Here is a 17,304-nt window from a genome sequence, read left to right on the forward strand (position 1 = left end):
ACAATATTATATAAATCAATAAGAATAATGGGAACCCACTAAGGCGCAGCCTGTGCGTGGCTAATATATTTAAGTTATAATTTTATTGTACCTAGAAATAAACAAATTATGGGCATATAAAATAAAAACAAGATTACATTTTGTATTAGCGTTTTGTATAAAAAGTGTTTATAATAGTGTATAGTGAAGTTATAAGTGTTTAGTGTAATATATGGTGAATATTTTATGAGAAACATAAATTGATACAAATTAAATAAAAAAAAGTTTCAACTGCTGTATCGAAAAGCCATAATTTTAATTCTTTTAAATATTGAGGAAGTTTAGAAATCACTTGAATATTTTTCGGTAAAAGATTGAAAGTACGAGGTCCAATGAAACTGCAGTGTGTTTGCATTTGTTTTGTGTTCGTTTGGGGAGTATAAAATACATTATTATTTCTAATGTTGGTTCTGTTTTCATTTATTTCGAATTTATTTTTGTTTTTAAATATGTATTTCATAGTTTGCAGAATAAATAATTTACGGAGACAGAATAGTTTAGATTCTTTGTATAACTCATCCGTTGAAAATGTTCTTTTCCGACTATACATAACTTTGATGATATAATTTTGAATTTTTTGTAAAGGTTTGATATGTGCATTAAGCGCACCGCCCCATCCTATTATTCCGTATATGAGTGAAGATCGCACCAAAGAAAAATAAATAATTTTCAGTTTTTCAACATTGAGCACTTCTTTTAGTCTGTAAAATGTGTATGTAAGATATCTTAATTTACAGACGGTATTATTAATTTGTGACTGCCAATTTAATTTTGTATCAATAACAATACCTAAATATTTAATCTTTTCAACTTTTCCGAGTTCAAAGCAAGATGAGCATATTTCTTGATTACAGTTAAAGTTATGTATTCGAATTTTAAGGTTATTAGGGGGTATATTTTTACTATTTTTAGAAAAGGTTAGGTAAAATGTTTTATTATAGTTTAAGAAGAGTCTATTACATTTTAGCCATGATGAGACATATGTAATACATTTTGTTGCCTTCAAAAAAGTTTCAGGCCAGGATTTTCCATTCACTATTATTACTGTATCATCTGCGTAAGATACAATTTTACCAGGGATTATAACATCACATAAATCGTTTATGTATATTAGAAAGAGAATTGGGCCAAGCACAGTTCCCTGTGGTACTCCATTTTTTATTCCTGTTTCAGTACTATAAAAATCCCCTATTTTTGTTTTTTGTTTTCTGTCTTTGAGATAGCTAGTAAGAATTTTTAGTGTATCATTTTTTAAACCTATTTGATTCATTTTTTTTATAAGTAGATTGTGATTTACCGTATCAAAAGCTTTTCTTAAGTCTAGGAATATAGCTAAACTCTTTTTATTTTGATCTACAGATGTGTATAATTTTTTAGTCAGATCGAATATTGCATCTTCAGTGCTTAGTTTTGTTCTGAAGCCATATTGATTTTGGGACAGAATTTTGTTTTGTTCTAGGTAATTCATTATTCTATTTTGATACATTTTTCAAATATTTTTGAGAGGTTTGAGACCAAGGAAATAGGTCTGTAATTGTCTAATATGTGCGATTCTCCTGATTTGTGAATTGGTATTATGATAGAGGTTTTTAATTGTTCGGGAAAATGTCCCTCTTTTAAGGATATATTAAAAATATGTAGCAATGGAGTTAAAATGTAATGTTTTATTTTTTTAGTGTGTTACCTGATAAACCATCAATTCCTGTAGAATTTGTTGATTTTAGACCGTCAATGTGTTTATCAATTTCATCTGTTGTGATGGGTGAAAAATATTCTAAGGAGTTAATTAAATCGTTAGTTGAGTCTAAGTGTGAAGATGAGTCTACGGGTATTGTATTATCAATTTTACTAGAAGATTCAAGTACTTGATCTACCACATTTGTAAAAAAGTTGTTAAAGTTTTCTGCAATAGTCGATTTGTCAGTTATAATATTTTCATTTATTATAATCTCATTGACATCGGTTGATACTTTTTTTTTTTGTTCGTGATTTCGTTAATAATATTCCACGTTTTTTTGGTATCATTTTTTGCACTATCAATTTTTTCACAATAATACTTCTTTTTGCAATTTCTTATTAACCTATTTAGTAAATTTCTATACATTAAATATTTCGTTTTCATGAAAGGCATAATTCTTGTGTTATTTTTTTGACAGGCTTTTTGATAATTTAACATCTCTTTGTATAATTTATCTCTTTGTTTAATAGAGACTATTAGTCCTACAGTGATCCAAGGCTTAATTTTTTTATAATTTCTCTTAGCGATGACAATTTTATTTGTACTCTTCGAAATATAAGCTTCTAGAGTTTTATAAAATAATTCTAATGCTGAATTTGGGTTAGCTATTGATAGTATGTTGTCCCATTTTTCTGAATGAAGTAAATTGTTTAATGTGACGTAATTAATTTCATTTATTTCAACAGTGTTAGAGTATTCTTTTGAATTTGTGGTTAAGATGTTGTGTCCGTAGAATGTTGGGTAGTGGTCAGTAATGTTTGTTTTTAGAGTTGAAGATTTAGTTATAACGTGTTTGTGTGTTTTGATAAATATGTGATCTAGAGTCGTGGAATTATTTAGATTTTCTCTTGTTGGTGAGTTTATGTATGAATGATATCCTGCATATGACAAACAATCTAAGTATTCATTTATCCATTTTGTTCTTTTGTTGTTTTCATTAATGTTTATATTAATATCACCAGTTAATATTGCAAAGTTAAAGTTATTTCTGTTAGTCATTTTTATAAGTGAATTAAGTTCATTATTGAATAGAGATTCATTTAAAGAAGGTGATCTATAGATAGCTAATAGCAAATAAGTACAATTACTATGGGTAAATGTTAATTTGATTGCGTTAGCTGTTTTAAAGTCTAGAATTTCGAAGGCAGGTTTTTTAAGACAATTTTTTATAAATAAAGTGATTCCATCGTGACCAGTATGTTTACATTCGGATGAAATAGTTATATATCCTGGCAAGTTATAGGGAATTACTTCTTTCATTTGCGTTTCTGTTAAAATGACAATACTAGGAGAAAAATCAAGACTATCGAGAAGAATACAAAGTTCATCAAAGTGCCTTCTTAAGCTTCTAATATTCATATTAAGAATTGAAAAGTTAACGTCTTTAAAGTGATTATTTAGTTCACTTGTGTTTTGACAAATATAATTTTCATACAAAAAATTTTCATCAGACATTTTGATAGAATATAAGTTATTTTCACGTGCTAGATGTTAGATGGTCCTTTATTCTGAAGGTATGTCATTCGGCTGCCTTATATGGATGATTGGAGCTGTTTCATCTTTTCTCATCATAACGTTACTGTTTTTCGCCCAGATGAATTTGTAGCCGAGTCTTGTGGATTTCGCCAGAAACAGGAGGTGTTTATTTAGTTGTGTTAATTGTTCGTTTATGAAAATTTTGTTATCTTCCGGAAAATTTATATTTTTAGTGTACAAGACACCGTATTTTTTTTTTTGGTCGATGATTTTGTCCTTTGTTTCTTTGTTTTGGAATGATACAACTAAGGCTGGGTATTTGTTTAAAGGGTTTCTGTTTCTGATACGATATATATTTGTTATTTTTGATGATTCCATTTCGCATTTGATGGTTTCCATAATATTATTGACTATTTTTGGTAAGTTTTCATTTTCTTTAAAAGGAATACCTTGTATCTCAATGTTATTTTGTTTGTGTAATTGTTCCAGTTTGTTTATTTGCTGTTTTATTTCGTTGTTTTCTGATTGCAGTTGTTTGATCAGTGTATCTTTCTTTTTATTATTTTCTTCATATTCATCAATTTTATTGCAACAAAATTCTACAGATTTCTTAAGATCTCTTAGTTCATTTTTAATTTGTTCTCTAAAAGATTTCATCAATTGTTCCGATAAATCTTCAAACTTGTTTTCCATGAATTTAAATATTTTATTTGTGTTGTAATCATCATCAGAGTCGCTAGATGGTGTTTTTTTGGTGTTTTTTTTTGCTTGCTCATTTTAATGTATTTGATGAAATTCACTAGATGGCGTTACACTTATATTATTATAGTTTTTGATTATTATTATTTTTTTTAATTTAAAAAAAAGTTGTTTTAAGCAGGGAGCGAACTCAGCTCCTCCGCGACAATAGTGAGCGACGCTAAAGTTGCTATCCTCTACGCCACGGCCTGTTAATCCACAACCGTGATAATATTGGTACTAATATGTGATATTAGCCTGACAGTACAGTATTTGGTTTGCACTAAATAACAATTGCGACAACACTTTCACTGAAGCACTACACAGATTTAAAATCACTTCAGGATACTGATCAGCGGGCGTTGTAATACGAGTAAACAATAAAAAGTTCGCCACTGTTCCACAGTTATATATTCACCAATATTTTTGGATTATTTCGGGTTTATTACTCTTGTTTTAGGATATTACCATTAGTCCTCTGTGTTTCAGCAACTGTCGCATGTCTTTCAGTTCCTTTCATTCTGCCACGTTTTTTATTTGAATAAGTTTACAAAACGGAGTCTTCTTGCAAGCGTAAACATAACACTTTAAACTTCTAACCCCTCAGGCCTCTGGCATATTGACCATTCTATTTCTTAAAGATGCTGTCAGAAAGTCGGAGATTTTATGTGTTTTTTTCGCTTTTCAATAAAAGAGATATTTCTGAACATATACGAAAACTAAAAACTGTTTTTGAAAGGTGATGAAATATGCTTTCAAATTTTGCTATTGGAAATAAACGTATTACTTTTGAAATTAAACATAAGAAAGTTTTAAAATGGCTCTCTTTTCGTTTTTTCATCTAAACGCTAAACTAAAATTACTGATAACGAAAAAAAATAAATTTATTACACAACTATATTATACATTATTGCCATCTCACTTCTCATGTAAAAATAATTCATAAAAAATTCCAAAGTTTCTTAAATTTTTCTCAAATTGCTGTCGGAACCTTTGGTTTTAAACAGGTATACAATTTATTTCTTCTGTGGTTAACTTCTAGATTTTAATATAAAGCGTCTTTTTTTCTCTTTTCATCATATTCCTAACTGTGACAGTAAGGGATACGCAATGATTTCTATTAGATCATATGAGCTGTTCAGAAAAGTGAACAAATTGACTTTATAGGCAATAGCTGGAAGGGTTACACTTTATGAAATGCATTTGCACTTCAACCCATTACTTTCTTCGTAGCAGATTAATGAGAGAGTAATGTAATTAATTTCCTTAATTTTTTCTTGTTTTGTTTCAGGGTGTAATATTTTCTATATCTTACAGCAAAGATAAAAATATAATTATTACTACATCTGACGATAGATCCGTCCGAATTTGGAATATTGTTTCAAAAGAAAGCATTCAACCAGAGACATTGGAATATTGGCAGAGTTCTACTATCGAGTCGCAAGCAATCCTGTTTGGTCACACTGCCAGAGTCATTCGCAGCATTATCCTCGATCAGACTATCATTTCAATAGGCGAAGATGCTCTTATGTGCGCATGGGATTTCAATGGAACTTTGTTAAATAAGAAGAAAGTTATTCAAGGAGGAGGCTTGTGGTGTTTGGATCACAACAATGAGCAAAACGTCATTGTCACTGGCGGAAGTAACTCTGGAGTTATCTTACACGAAGGATTCTGCAATTCTCCCGCACCTAAATCCAGTTCTCTTAACTTTCCCTATAACAGAATATCTGCCAAGAAAGTTGTTCTGACGGCTCGTGGTAACATCGTCTGTATCACAGAACAAGGCTATGTTATGTATTACGATTTTGAAATCGAAGAATGGAGCGTCAAACATGAAATATCTTACGCTAAATCATATTTGTGTATGGCCGTCTCACTCTGTAGACAATTCATTGCGCTTGCTGGAATAGACGGTCAGATTGATATTTTCGCTGAGAATTGTAAATTTGATCCGAATCTTAAACATTTTTTAAGTCAAAAAGTCATAGAAGGTAAAATTTTATCAGTTCACTGGGTGGTTGATAGATGCTTGGTTGTTTGTGATGCTAATGGTGAAGTCACTCTGTGGGGTTCTCAGAATGAGGCGTGCGCTAATATTGCTAGATTTACTTTGCCAATATGTAAAGAAAGATGGCTGACTGCGGCTGCTTTGGAACCAAATCACAAAAAGTATTTATTAGCGGGTGACCGTTGTGGCAATTTTCATTTCTTCCAAAAGGGGAACCTCAATCCCGTTGAAACTCTGTCTAAAATTCACGGGAGAATGGGAATCAACTCCATAGAATTTCTCAATGGTAAGATTATGACAACAGAAAGAGATGGATCAATAAAATGTTTTGCTTTAGTAGAAAGTAATGATTCACCTAAACTACAATATTTGCACCAAATAAAATTACCATTTGTTTGGGTTGAGCACTTTGTTGACAGACAGAAAAACATTATTTGCGGCTTTCAGCAGGCCAATCTCGTTGTTTGGGACATCAAAGAACAAAGTAATGTTCTCAGTGTGAATTGCGGCGGTGGCCATCGCTCGTGGGACCTGACGAGGAGTTGGCAAGACTTTGAAAACAAAACACAGAACATCTTCAGATTTGTCTTCATCAAAAACTCCACAGTTCAAGTTGTTCAAAGCAAATATCAGGAGATGGCTTTTAAAAGCATCGTTCAAGGATTTCACTCTAAAGAAATAAACGATGTTAAAATTTTAATGCCTTCAGACAATACAGGAGATAAGTTTTATATAATATCTGCCGGGGAAGACACATCTGTTCAGATAGCATCTTGCAAAACTGAAAAAGATAACCTTATTTACGAAAATATAATTGACCTGACTAATCATTTATCTAGTATAAGATGTATGTGTTTATCACCGATTAATGCCAAGCTATGTGATTTGGGAAGCCGAGAATATATTCTCTATAGTGCCGGGGGACGTGCCCAGATTTGTGCGTCCAAAATAATTCTACGCAAAGTTGAAAACAATGATCAAATTGAATGTCAAGAACTCGGAAGTTATATGCTAAAAGGAACTGACTTTGAAAGGAAGAAGAAGGAAGGCGGGTGGTCCAAACTTCCTAAAGATGTCGACGCGGAGACGAGATTCATGAGTCTGGATTACATTATTCTGGAGAATAATAAAGTACCGGACGGATTATTTGGCAATATTCTTTTAGCTGGTTGTTCTGATGGCTTGCTAAGAGTTTACAAAACTAATGTCAATCAAAATAAATGTGAATTTATTTTATGGTCCAGTTTAGAACATCACAATAGATGCATTTTAAAGGTGAAATGTTTCAACATCAAGAATCACTGCATAGTTTTAACACTAGCGGTTAATGGAACCGTGGCATTTTGGGATTTCACCAAGTGTGTTAAATGTTGCGAAGAAACATCAAAGATTATCAAACCATTCAAAGAATTAAAGATTCATAAAGCCGGTATAAATAGCGTGGATATCAATTTATTGGATGATGACCAAATAATTCTAGCTACTGGTGGAGATGACAACGCTTTGAACTTAAACATTCTGAAAATAAAGATAGATGAAAATGCACTTGAAGTTGATAAATTATGTGAATGGACGTGCGATAAATATCACTGCAGTCAAATTACAGGGCTGAAACTTTTCAATGACAATATTATTATCAGCGTTTCCATCGACCAGAGAGTCACACTAATAAAATGGTCATGTAACAATACTAAAGATGAGCTAACATGTCAATTCATTGCTCAATACTATACTACAGTTCCTGATCTGCAGGGATTTGAAGCCATCAAAAGTGACAGGTACAAAGATACAATATTTTAGCTTGGCTAAATGTTACGTACATTACAATCTATTTTTTCTTGTTTTATGAAAATACACTTTTTGCAAGTTATGCTAATATTAAGACATTATTAAATATGAATAATTAGTTTTGTCTGTATACAAACTCAATTCTTTCAAGAAAGGCATACAAATACAATATTGTATCTGTGACTCAATCCAGTATTCATTTCTTGAAAGAATTGAGTTTTTATGCAGACAAGACTATTAATTCATATTTATTTTGCGTACGTACGGAGTTAAACGTTAAAAGATTACTTACAAAAAGTGTATTTTTGTAAAATAATTAAATATATGCCATTTATGAATGTGTAGATTACAGTGTACGTTATGTTTACACTTAGTTGAGTTCATTTTCAGTACATTACTGGAATATGTATACATTGATCATAATCTTGATGGCTTCTTTATTTTGATTGATGATTGACAATTATTTGATAACGCCAAAAGCTGTTTAAATTAACATTTTTTTAAATCGTTATATAACTAGGTATGCAATCAAAACAATAACAACTGATAATCTTTGAAATGGTTATCTTTTTTCAGATTCTTATTTAAGTACATAAAAATTTTTTCACAATATTGGGGTTCAGTTTTTAATTGATTTTTTTTTGTTTCCAGAAAAAAAATATCCCTCTGCCTGTTTGGGAAAGGAATCGAAATTTTAACAGTGGACTTATAGCAGTTGTTCGACTGGAGAATTTATTATAGTTTAAAAGTATGAACTTCATTCAACCTTATATTTATAAAATACATTGTCCATTTAACAGTTAAATAATAATGTTTTATTCAATGACGTTACAATACATGGAGATGCTCTGTAATGCTCTCAAAGTGGCAAGTAAAAGAAACGTCAATGGTCGTGCTTTGGATTTCGTAGTTTTAGTACTAATATGTCACCTAAGATTGTGTGCTACCTCGAAGTAAATTGCATAAAAAGTGCCAAAATGGCGTGTGTGATGAAAAAGTTAAAACCAAGGAATAACATTTCATTTTGTAAGTACTTGCAAATTGCTTATTACTATCGATAATTATCAATAATACAATTATTTCAATTGTTTCCTACCCGAAGATTTTATGTGTCATTAGTGAAAATGCAAGGTCGACTAGAGTAACAGACCTGGACGCAGCCAAATTACACGGTCAGTGCTGTCGCTTAGTAAACTTCACTGATCTAATCACTGTGCTTATTTATATGCTTGCGGTAAAGCAACATTCAAATCAGCAGTAACAACGAGTATCAACAACACTCGCAGCCATTCGCATACTGTCGTTGCTCTATTATGGCCTGGCACTGACTTGATCACGTGACACCTCAAAATCTGTCAAGTGCTCAAGCTTGTACTCTAATCGGCCTTGAGAAAATGAGATAGCAAATGTAGCATCACATAAGTATAATAAGGACAACCTGCTTGTGGTAGGTCGTCTCATACAGCATTCCGTGTTCGTCTTATATAAGCGAGCAAACCTATCTTGTCATCTTAGTCACACCCGTGATATAGAATATAGTATTTGATGCAACTTTTAAATGCAAAAGCTGCCCGGTCCTATTTTTTATTTCGTTATATATTCTTTGAATGTCTATCTTTGTCATTCATGAATAAGGTTTGAATTGAGAATTTACTCCAATCATAAAAGTGTTTCTTACTTGTCACATTTCTCTTTAATTTCGTAAGGCAATACCAAGTCTAGATGTATTGTCATTGGTTTTATTTATTAGTTTTTCCCCTTTCGTGACATAAGAAAATTTAATGACTACTCATTGTGTCAATTTTAACCTTCTTATATATAATTGTATATATTTTATCAGGGATGGATTAACCTTTTCTCTGGATAGGGCCTTGCACAAACTAGGGGTCATAAAACAAAATTAAATATAACAGAAAATTATTTCCACGAAAAGATTGTATAATATGACGTAGCAAAGACAATTACTTACACATGCTATGCCAAATTACAAAAGACTGTAATAATAATATTTGGCTGATTTGTATAGCCCCTTTTTTTGTGAAAAATCACCTCAAGGCGCTATGTAAGTACGCATCCATCGAAGCCACTCTACAAATGATCCCAAAAAATTACCTACTGATTTCAAAGAGTCGCAAGATGATATTGTTAATTCTGAATTTGAAATGTGATATCGACAAATATGACGCTTAATAAATACGTCTCAATGGTCGAGTGGTTTAAGACGCCTGTCCCGGTAAGGCAAGAGATCTTAGGTTCAATTCCTAGTTGTGACTGTTATCGTTTTATTTTTCTGTGTCTTGTTCTGTTTCATGTTTCATTTAGATTTATTTGTATTCTTTTTTCACCATAGTCGTTAAGTCAAGAATCATGTAAAAGTATATAATCAAATGATTACGATAAACTTTAAGCAAAACATTATCACATTGCTAACCTCTGTCGACAAACATGCTCATTTCTGAAAACAGCTGATAAAATTACATATCTAGGAATAATCATTGATAAAAACCTAAAATGGAAAGATCACATCTGCCATAAAATAAAGAAAATTAGGAAATTAATTTATATATTTTTACGAATCAGAAATTTCTTATCAATGAAAAATCTATACTCAATATATTATGTATTAGTACAGTCTGTTCTACAATATGCCATTATCAGTTGGGGAGCAGGTTACAAAACTAGCCTGACCCCCATAGAAATTGTTCAAAGAGTCATAATAAAAATAAAACTAAAAAAACCTCCAGACTCCCCCACTGAACGCGTATTCGAAGAATTCAAAGTTCCTACATTTAAGGACGGGTTGTTTCGGAAGATTTGAACAATTCATCAAATTTCAACGTTCATTTCCGGGTTCTGTGAAAATCCTATTCAAGTTCTGTTATTATATCATTATAGGCTAGTTGTTTGACAAAACTGAAATTAAAACAGACCTTTAAAAAACCTCTCACAGAACTTGAAAATGAACATTGAAATTTGATGAATTGTTCAAATTCTCCGAAACAACCCGTCCTTAAACACTTATTTATGAAAAATTCAATTATTCAAATTATTAAAGAAAAAGATAAATACTCATTCATAACTGAAAATCGAACCAGACTTAAATATATATTTGCATGCCCTAAACTACACACTTCTTTTGCCCAGCACTATTATACCCACCAAGGAAAACATTTCTTTAATAAATTACCAGAAGAAATTAAAAGCATTAATGATAAAAAACAAATATTGAACTATATAAAAAAATATTTTAGGAAAATCGTTAAAAAAAAACTGATTCCCCTAGTTTCACTTGAAAATCTCACAAATTATCCTACTATACTCTACTTATCCTCCATAATATATATTTTTTCTTCCTTCCAAATACAATAATTTGTATGGATTTTAATTTTGTAATTTTTTTTACTTTGTAACCTAGTTATATTATTTTTTCGCAAATGTACACTCCTCTTCCATCCACAAGCAAATGCTTTTAATGGAAGTGTAGTATAAATTAAAACAGTATGACTTTTAAACCTTGTATATTTATTGTAAAAAACACAAATATTAAAAAAATAAAATAAAATAAAAATTACATCGGGCAGCGGGCTACGTGACAACTACGGTCTTTCTAGTGCTAAATACGCCTCTGTGTATAATATTATGAAAGACAGAAATGTTTCACAAGTCAATTATTTGTACATTATGAAATATTTTTAACTTAAATAATGGGGTGACAGCTTAAGCATAAACTTTCTAAAATGTGGCTCATACTTCAAGCAATATCCGCTTTGAGTGTTCAGACGGTAAATAAACTATTATGTATTATTCATTATGTTTTGATTTATATGTGCGCTCTCTAGCCATAAACATAAGAGTTTGCAGTGATACAAAACCTCCTGTATTTCTTTCGAGGTAAGGCCAGTTCGTAATTTTTAAAATATTATGTATTCATAATTCAAATAAGATTTTCTGAAAAATCTGTCAGTGTCAATTCTGTTCAATAATAATAATTTTAAAAAACCTTTTTACTAATCACTTATTTTCATGCGCATAAACTCCTTGCTCTTTTAATTTACAAGCATTCAAATTTACACAGTTCTTTTGTTATTAAATTTAATCTGCTGAAATACAATATATTTATTTCACATTATACGTTACATTGTTACGAGTATTATTTATTTATCTACGAATTATGGCTCTGACTTGTTCATTAGTAAAATGCCCTTGTAAATCATGTAGACGTGATGTAAGTATTTTTATATTGGTAAAGTTGTTGAATTCCGCTGCATGCTTGTCCAAAAAAAAACAACACACGATTTCAACTTAAATATCTAATGGACACAAGTATTGCAAAAAATAGGTTTTTGGTTGTTAGTTTGGGTTATTTTAATAATTTATGCGTATTTACTAACCTTCAAACTTAAGCATTTTTATAGTTATGACAGTGGATAATAATCAATAAATGTGTTGTGCCTGTAATAATGAATACCGTATTCTGACAAGTAAACATGGGAAATTTTGAACTTTGATCAATTGGAAATTTGATGCATTTTTTTTCCATTTCCCTCAAAGTAAATAGTTGTCTCTTGTAGTAATTAAGTTGAAACGAAGTGTTATATTTAAATAATTGTAACTGCGTATTAAGAAGAAAGCGGAAAACGGTAATTTTACCACGAATACAACAAAGCCGTTTTCTTTTGTTAATGACTGAGCAGACGGTCTATGACATTTTGTAGTGAAGATACATTTTTTATTTTACCATTTGAGGAACTTTGTGTGGCTAAAAGTGACACTAAATAACTTTTTTATATAATTTGTGACGGAAAATTTTATATCCTTTTTATTGCACATGTTTAAAGTATCGAAATAATGGTTTTTTTTAATGTATGTGTTTTGGGAGTCAAACATTTCAAAACATGGTGATCAAATTCAAAACATGGTAATCAAACTCAAAACATGGTAATCAAACTCAAAACATGGTGATCAAATTCAAATATGGTAATCAAACTCAAAACATGGTGATCAAATTCACAACATGGTGATCAAATTCAAAACATGGTGATCGAATTCAAAACATGGTGATAAAACTCAAAACATGGTAATCAAACTCAAAACATGGTGATCAATTTCAAAACATGGTGATCACATTCAAAACATGGTGATCAAATTCATAACATCGTGATCAAATTCACAACATAGTGATCAAATTCAAAACATGGTGATCGAATTCAAAACATGGTGATAAAACTCAAAACATGGTAATCAAACTCAAAACATGGTGATCAATTTCAAAACATGGTGATCACATTCAAAACATGGTGATCAAATTCAAAACATGGTAATCAAACTCAAAACATGGTGATCAAATTCAAAACATGGTGATCAAACTCAAAACATGGTGATCAAATTCACAACATGGTGATCAAACTCAAAACATGGTAATCAAACTCAAAACATGGTGATCAAATTCATAACACGGTGATCAAATTCACAACATAGTGATCAAATTCAAAACATGGTGATCGAATTCAAAACATGGTAATCAAACTCAAAACATGGTGATCAAATTCAAAACATGGTAATCAAACTCAAAACATGGTGATCAAATTCACAACATGGTGATCAAACTCAAAACATGGTAATCAAACTCAAAACATGGTGATCAAATTCACAAAATGGTGATCAAATTCATAACATGGTGATCAAATTCACAACATAGTGATCAAATTCAAAGCATGGTGATCGAATTCAAAACATGGTGATAAAACTCAAAACATGGTAATCAAACTCAAAACATGGTGATCAATTTCAAAGCATGGTGATCACATTCAAAACATGGTGATCAAATTCATAACATGGTGATAAAATTCACAACATAGTGATCAAATTCAAAACATGGTGATCGAATTCAAAACATGGTGATAAAACTCAAAACATGGTGATCAATTTCAAAACATGGTGATCACATTCAAAACATGGTGATCAAATTCAAAACATGGTGATCGAATTCGAAACATGTTGATCAAATTCATGCCCTTGAAACAGCTGTAACAATAATAAATAAAAAAACTAAAATACTTGCAGAACTTAATAATAACATTAATAAATCTGATTAGCATTAAATTTTTTAAAAAGAGAACACTTTTGTGCTTTTGCTGATTTTACATATTTATTACAATCAATAATACATTATTTTCACAGAATTAGCTTATCAGAATCACAATACAGAATAGTTGTTTAAAAAACATGCTAGTAACTGGATAGGTGCACTTATGGTTTCATTATCAAAAACATGAAAACTATTTCAGCGTAGCAACAAAGCAAAAAATTTTAAATCAGTTTATCTGTTGTTAAGCTGTCAGCTAGGGTTCAATTCTTGGATATCGTCTTTGAAATTTCAGTATCGTATGAGCCAATAATTTCAAAATATGTTATATTGGCGCTTTCGGTTAATCAGTGCAAGCCGCATTGATTGGTGCTTTTAAACTTTGAAATTGACCAATAGACTACTTGTACTCGGTTAAAATCAATACTGCGAATGAACCGTTCCCAATATATAAACAAGCAAGAGAACGATTAGGACTTATGATATTAGACGATATTAGACACCGACGATATATTTTCAAGCACAGGGTGCTTTGGTCAAACACAAAATTAGTCTTAATTAATCACATTATTAAGGTTTTTTTGCCATAAAGAGAGCCAAGATCGTGAAAAAATATATTCTGGGGTTACTGCCAAAAGTTGGTGAATTACAAAAATATATTGTGGGGTTACTGCCAAAACTGGTGACTTACAAAAGTATATCGTGGGGTTACTGCCAAAAGTTGGTATCTTACAAAAACATATCGTGGGGTTACTGCCAAAAGTTGGTAACTTACAAAAATATAATGTTGGGTTACTGCCAAAAGTTGGTAACTTACAAAAACATATTGTGGGATTACTGCCAAAAGTTGGTAACTTAAAAAAAAATATTGTGGGGTTACTGCCAAAAGTTGGTAACTTACAAAAACATATTGTGGGGTTACTGCTAAAAGTTGGTAACTTACAAAAACATATTGTGGGGTTACTGCCAAAAGTTGGTAACTTACAAAACCATATTGTGGGGTTACTTCCAAAAGTTGGTAACTTACAAAACCATATTGTGGGATTACTGCCAAAAGTTGGTAACTTACAAAAACATATTGTGGGGTTACTGCCAAAAGTTGGTGACGTCAACTTAATTACTAAAAGAAACAACGATTTACGTCGGGAAAGATGCATTTTATTTTTATGCAATCAAAGTTCAAAATTTACCTCATAAATTGATCCCTCTGCCGCCATTTCGTACTTTTTTGTATGGAGTGACACTTGCGAAAGTTTTGTTTCAATCAATACATAAATTACCTAACTAACCCAAACTAAGAACCTAAAAGCCTATTCTGTGCATGTAAAGAGATGTTTCTCTAAATAAGTACCTACCATAATAAGTATTTTTTTTTTTTCTTGATCAGCGCCGTTTTTGTGCAAAATCACCTCAAGGGTGCTGTACAAAAATATAATACATTTCTACAATGATCTATGCTATTACTAACTATATATGGAGATTATATACAGTACAATACTTACCTGGTAGGTCACTTGAGATTAACACTTAATTAACATTATCTAATTGTTTATTAGCGAAATTTAGATACATGATTTAGGACATACATAATTGGAAAATTGGAGATAATTGGACTTTCTCTCAGGAATGGTATCTTTAATTTAAGGGTATGACAGCTTAAAAAGGTAAGTTTTTAGTTTAGACCTGAATTCTGTTTGACTTGTTATGGATCTTAGTTCTGGAGGGAGTTTATTCCAAGCCTTCGGCCCAGCTACTCCGAAAGCGCGATCACCAAACTTAGTATTGGGCTAGCTCTTAGGTTCCATCAGTCTGCCTACAGCTGTGTTCTTAATTATTCACAAATCCTAAGATTATAATACCCTGTGATTTTTCAAGAGTTATATAATAAAAAGCAAAACACTCCAGTGACATTTTTAAACAATCATTTATTATCATAATATGTAATTGTAATTATTAATGTTTATCGGTTCAATTTCATAATATGATATGTGTTTCCATTTTCCTGTAGAATATTATCATTTGGTAATGAGAGCACTCTCAGATAAAGCAAAACTCCCTTCCAGCTTATCAACAGATGAAATATAAATAAAAGCACTTTGCTCTGACATGAACATACAATTATTAGTGGCAATTGAGAGGAGTACTTTACTGGCAGTTTAATCCATCACTTAAGCATTGTTTATCTCTTTTATAGCTGAGTGTTCATACACTATATCTCTGAGATACTCAGTTTGGACTTATAAGAGTCAGGTTTTTAAGTTATCTATCATTGTCTGTATCGAGATCTCCAATTACAAACGTGAGTAAATTGTTATTGTTTGGTGTTCAACAGAATTCAATTAATTTTCAATTTCAAATAAATATGTATTCGCTTGCTGTTCAAATGCAAAAAATAATACTTAAATTACTTTATCGTAAATCATAACACATTTATTATGTATGTACAGGTAAATCATTTTAAAGATTCCCTTGCTTGTGCAGTTAAGTGGTGTATCAAAAAAAAAATTGAATTGTCATATTTACATTTTTAACGCTTGATGTTTGGATGCAAATACAATTTTTTTATTTTTTATTTTACATATAAAATATAAAGTACAGGGATATTGCTTAAATGTACACCAGTGGCGGTCGGTGACCTTTTGTAGAAGGGATGCTGGACATCAAATGTTTATACTCGTACTTACTACGTACTTGATATCAAATATGCACATCTAGACGCTAGTCCACGAACAAGATGCAATTAGGTACCGTCTAAAATTATCTCCATAAATTTATTAAGCTCCATAACTCAATATTTCCAGTATACACAATAAGTTTTTTTTCCGCAAATGGCCGAGACACAAAACTTTTCCGCATTAATGATTCAATTATACAACCACACAATTCAATATTATCATGTACAGCGTAAAAACACGTTAGCGAAGTATCCATCTTATTTTGCGTATTCATTGTTATTTATTTAAATCGCAGGTTAATAATATTCAATAAGAATTCAACTTCAGTATTCAAGCTCAAAGCAAACTGTCAAAGCAGCGGGTGCATACAACCCAATGGATTATTAAGAGGAAGCTACAAGCCAAAAATGTGTATATTCTTGGTGTACCTTATATCGTAGGTAATAGGCATTAAAATTGCTTGACAAAAGGAGTCTAGAAACGTTTGATTTCCAGCAAAAAACTGGTTTTTATTTATTTTGTAAATAATTTTTAAGAAAGCAAAAAAGTTAATCAAGTGAAACTGTCAAGAAACAAATAATCTTAGCTATAACACTGTATTTTTTTAAAGTTGTTTCCTTTATGCATTCATACATTTCTAGTGAAAAAATATTGTTTTTAGTAGTTTGCATTTATATTTTTGATTGAGTAATTTATTTTTTTATTTGTACTCTAGTCAAGCGAAGCGATAGGAAAACTTTTAATTTATCTAAAG

General features: G+C 30.9%; 2 protein-coding genes across 4 annotated transcripts in view; one reads left to right on the forward strand and one right to left on the reverse strand.

The window, feature by feature from the left end:
• The window catches only part of LOC149419628 (nuclear exosome regulator NRDE2), a 47,850-nt gene extending 35,553 nt beyond the window's left edge, over window positions 1–12,297 (reverse strand). The window contains exon 1 of the mRNA XM_089637196.1: window positions 12,182–12,297. Coding sequence (XP_089493322.1) covers window positions 12,182–12,197 — 16 coding nt within the window. The 5' untranslated portion in view covers window positions 12,198–12,297. The remainder of the gene's footprint in view (window positions 1–12,181) is intronic.
• The window catches only part of LOC149419629 (regucalcin-like), a 30,506-nt gene that overhangs the window by 3,786 nt on the left and 9,416 nt on the right, over window positions 1–17,304 (forward strand). The window contains exons 4-5 of one of the 3 annotated variants that reach the window (XM_089637190.1): window positions 5,283–7,780; window positions 8,442–8,575. The exons of 1 other annotated variant lie outside the window; for it this stretch is intronic. In XM_089637190.1, coding sequence (XP_089493316.1) covers window positions 5,283–7,780; window positions 8,442–8,502 — 2,559 coding nt within the window. In that variant the 3' untranslated portion in view covers window positions 8,503–8,575. Of the gene's footprint in view, window positions 1–5,282; window positions 7,781–8,441; window positions 8,576–16,005; window positions 16,175–17,304 lie in introns of those variants that run through there. One more of the 3 variants, XM_089637192.1, reaches the window with a different exon arrangement.

Source organism: Hesperophylax consimilis, chromosome 11 (genome assembly GCF_061612785.1).
Source record: "Hesperophylax consimilis isolate HC1 chromosome 11, BYU_Hcon_1.0, whole genome shotgun sequence".
Classification (NCBI taxonomy): Eukaryota; Metazoa; Arthropoda; class Insecta; order Trichoptera; family Limnephilidae; genus Hesperophylax; species Hesperophylax consimilis.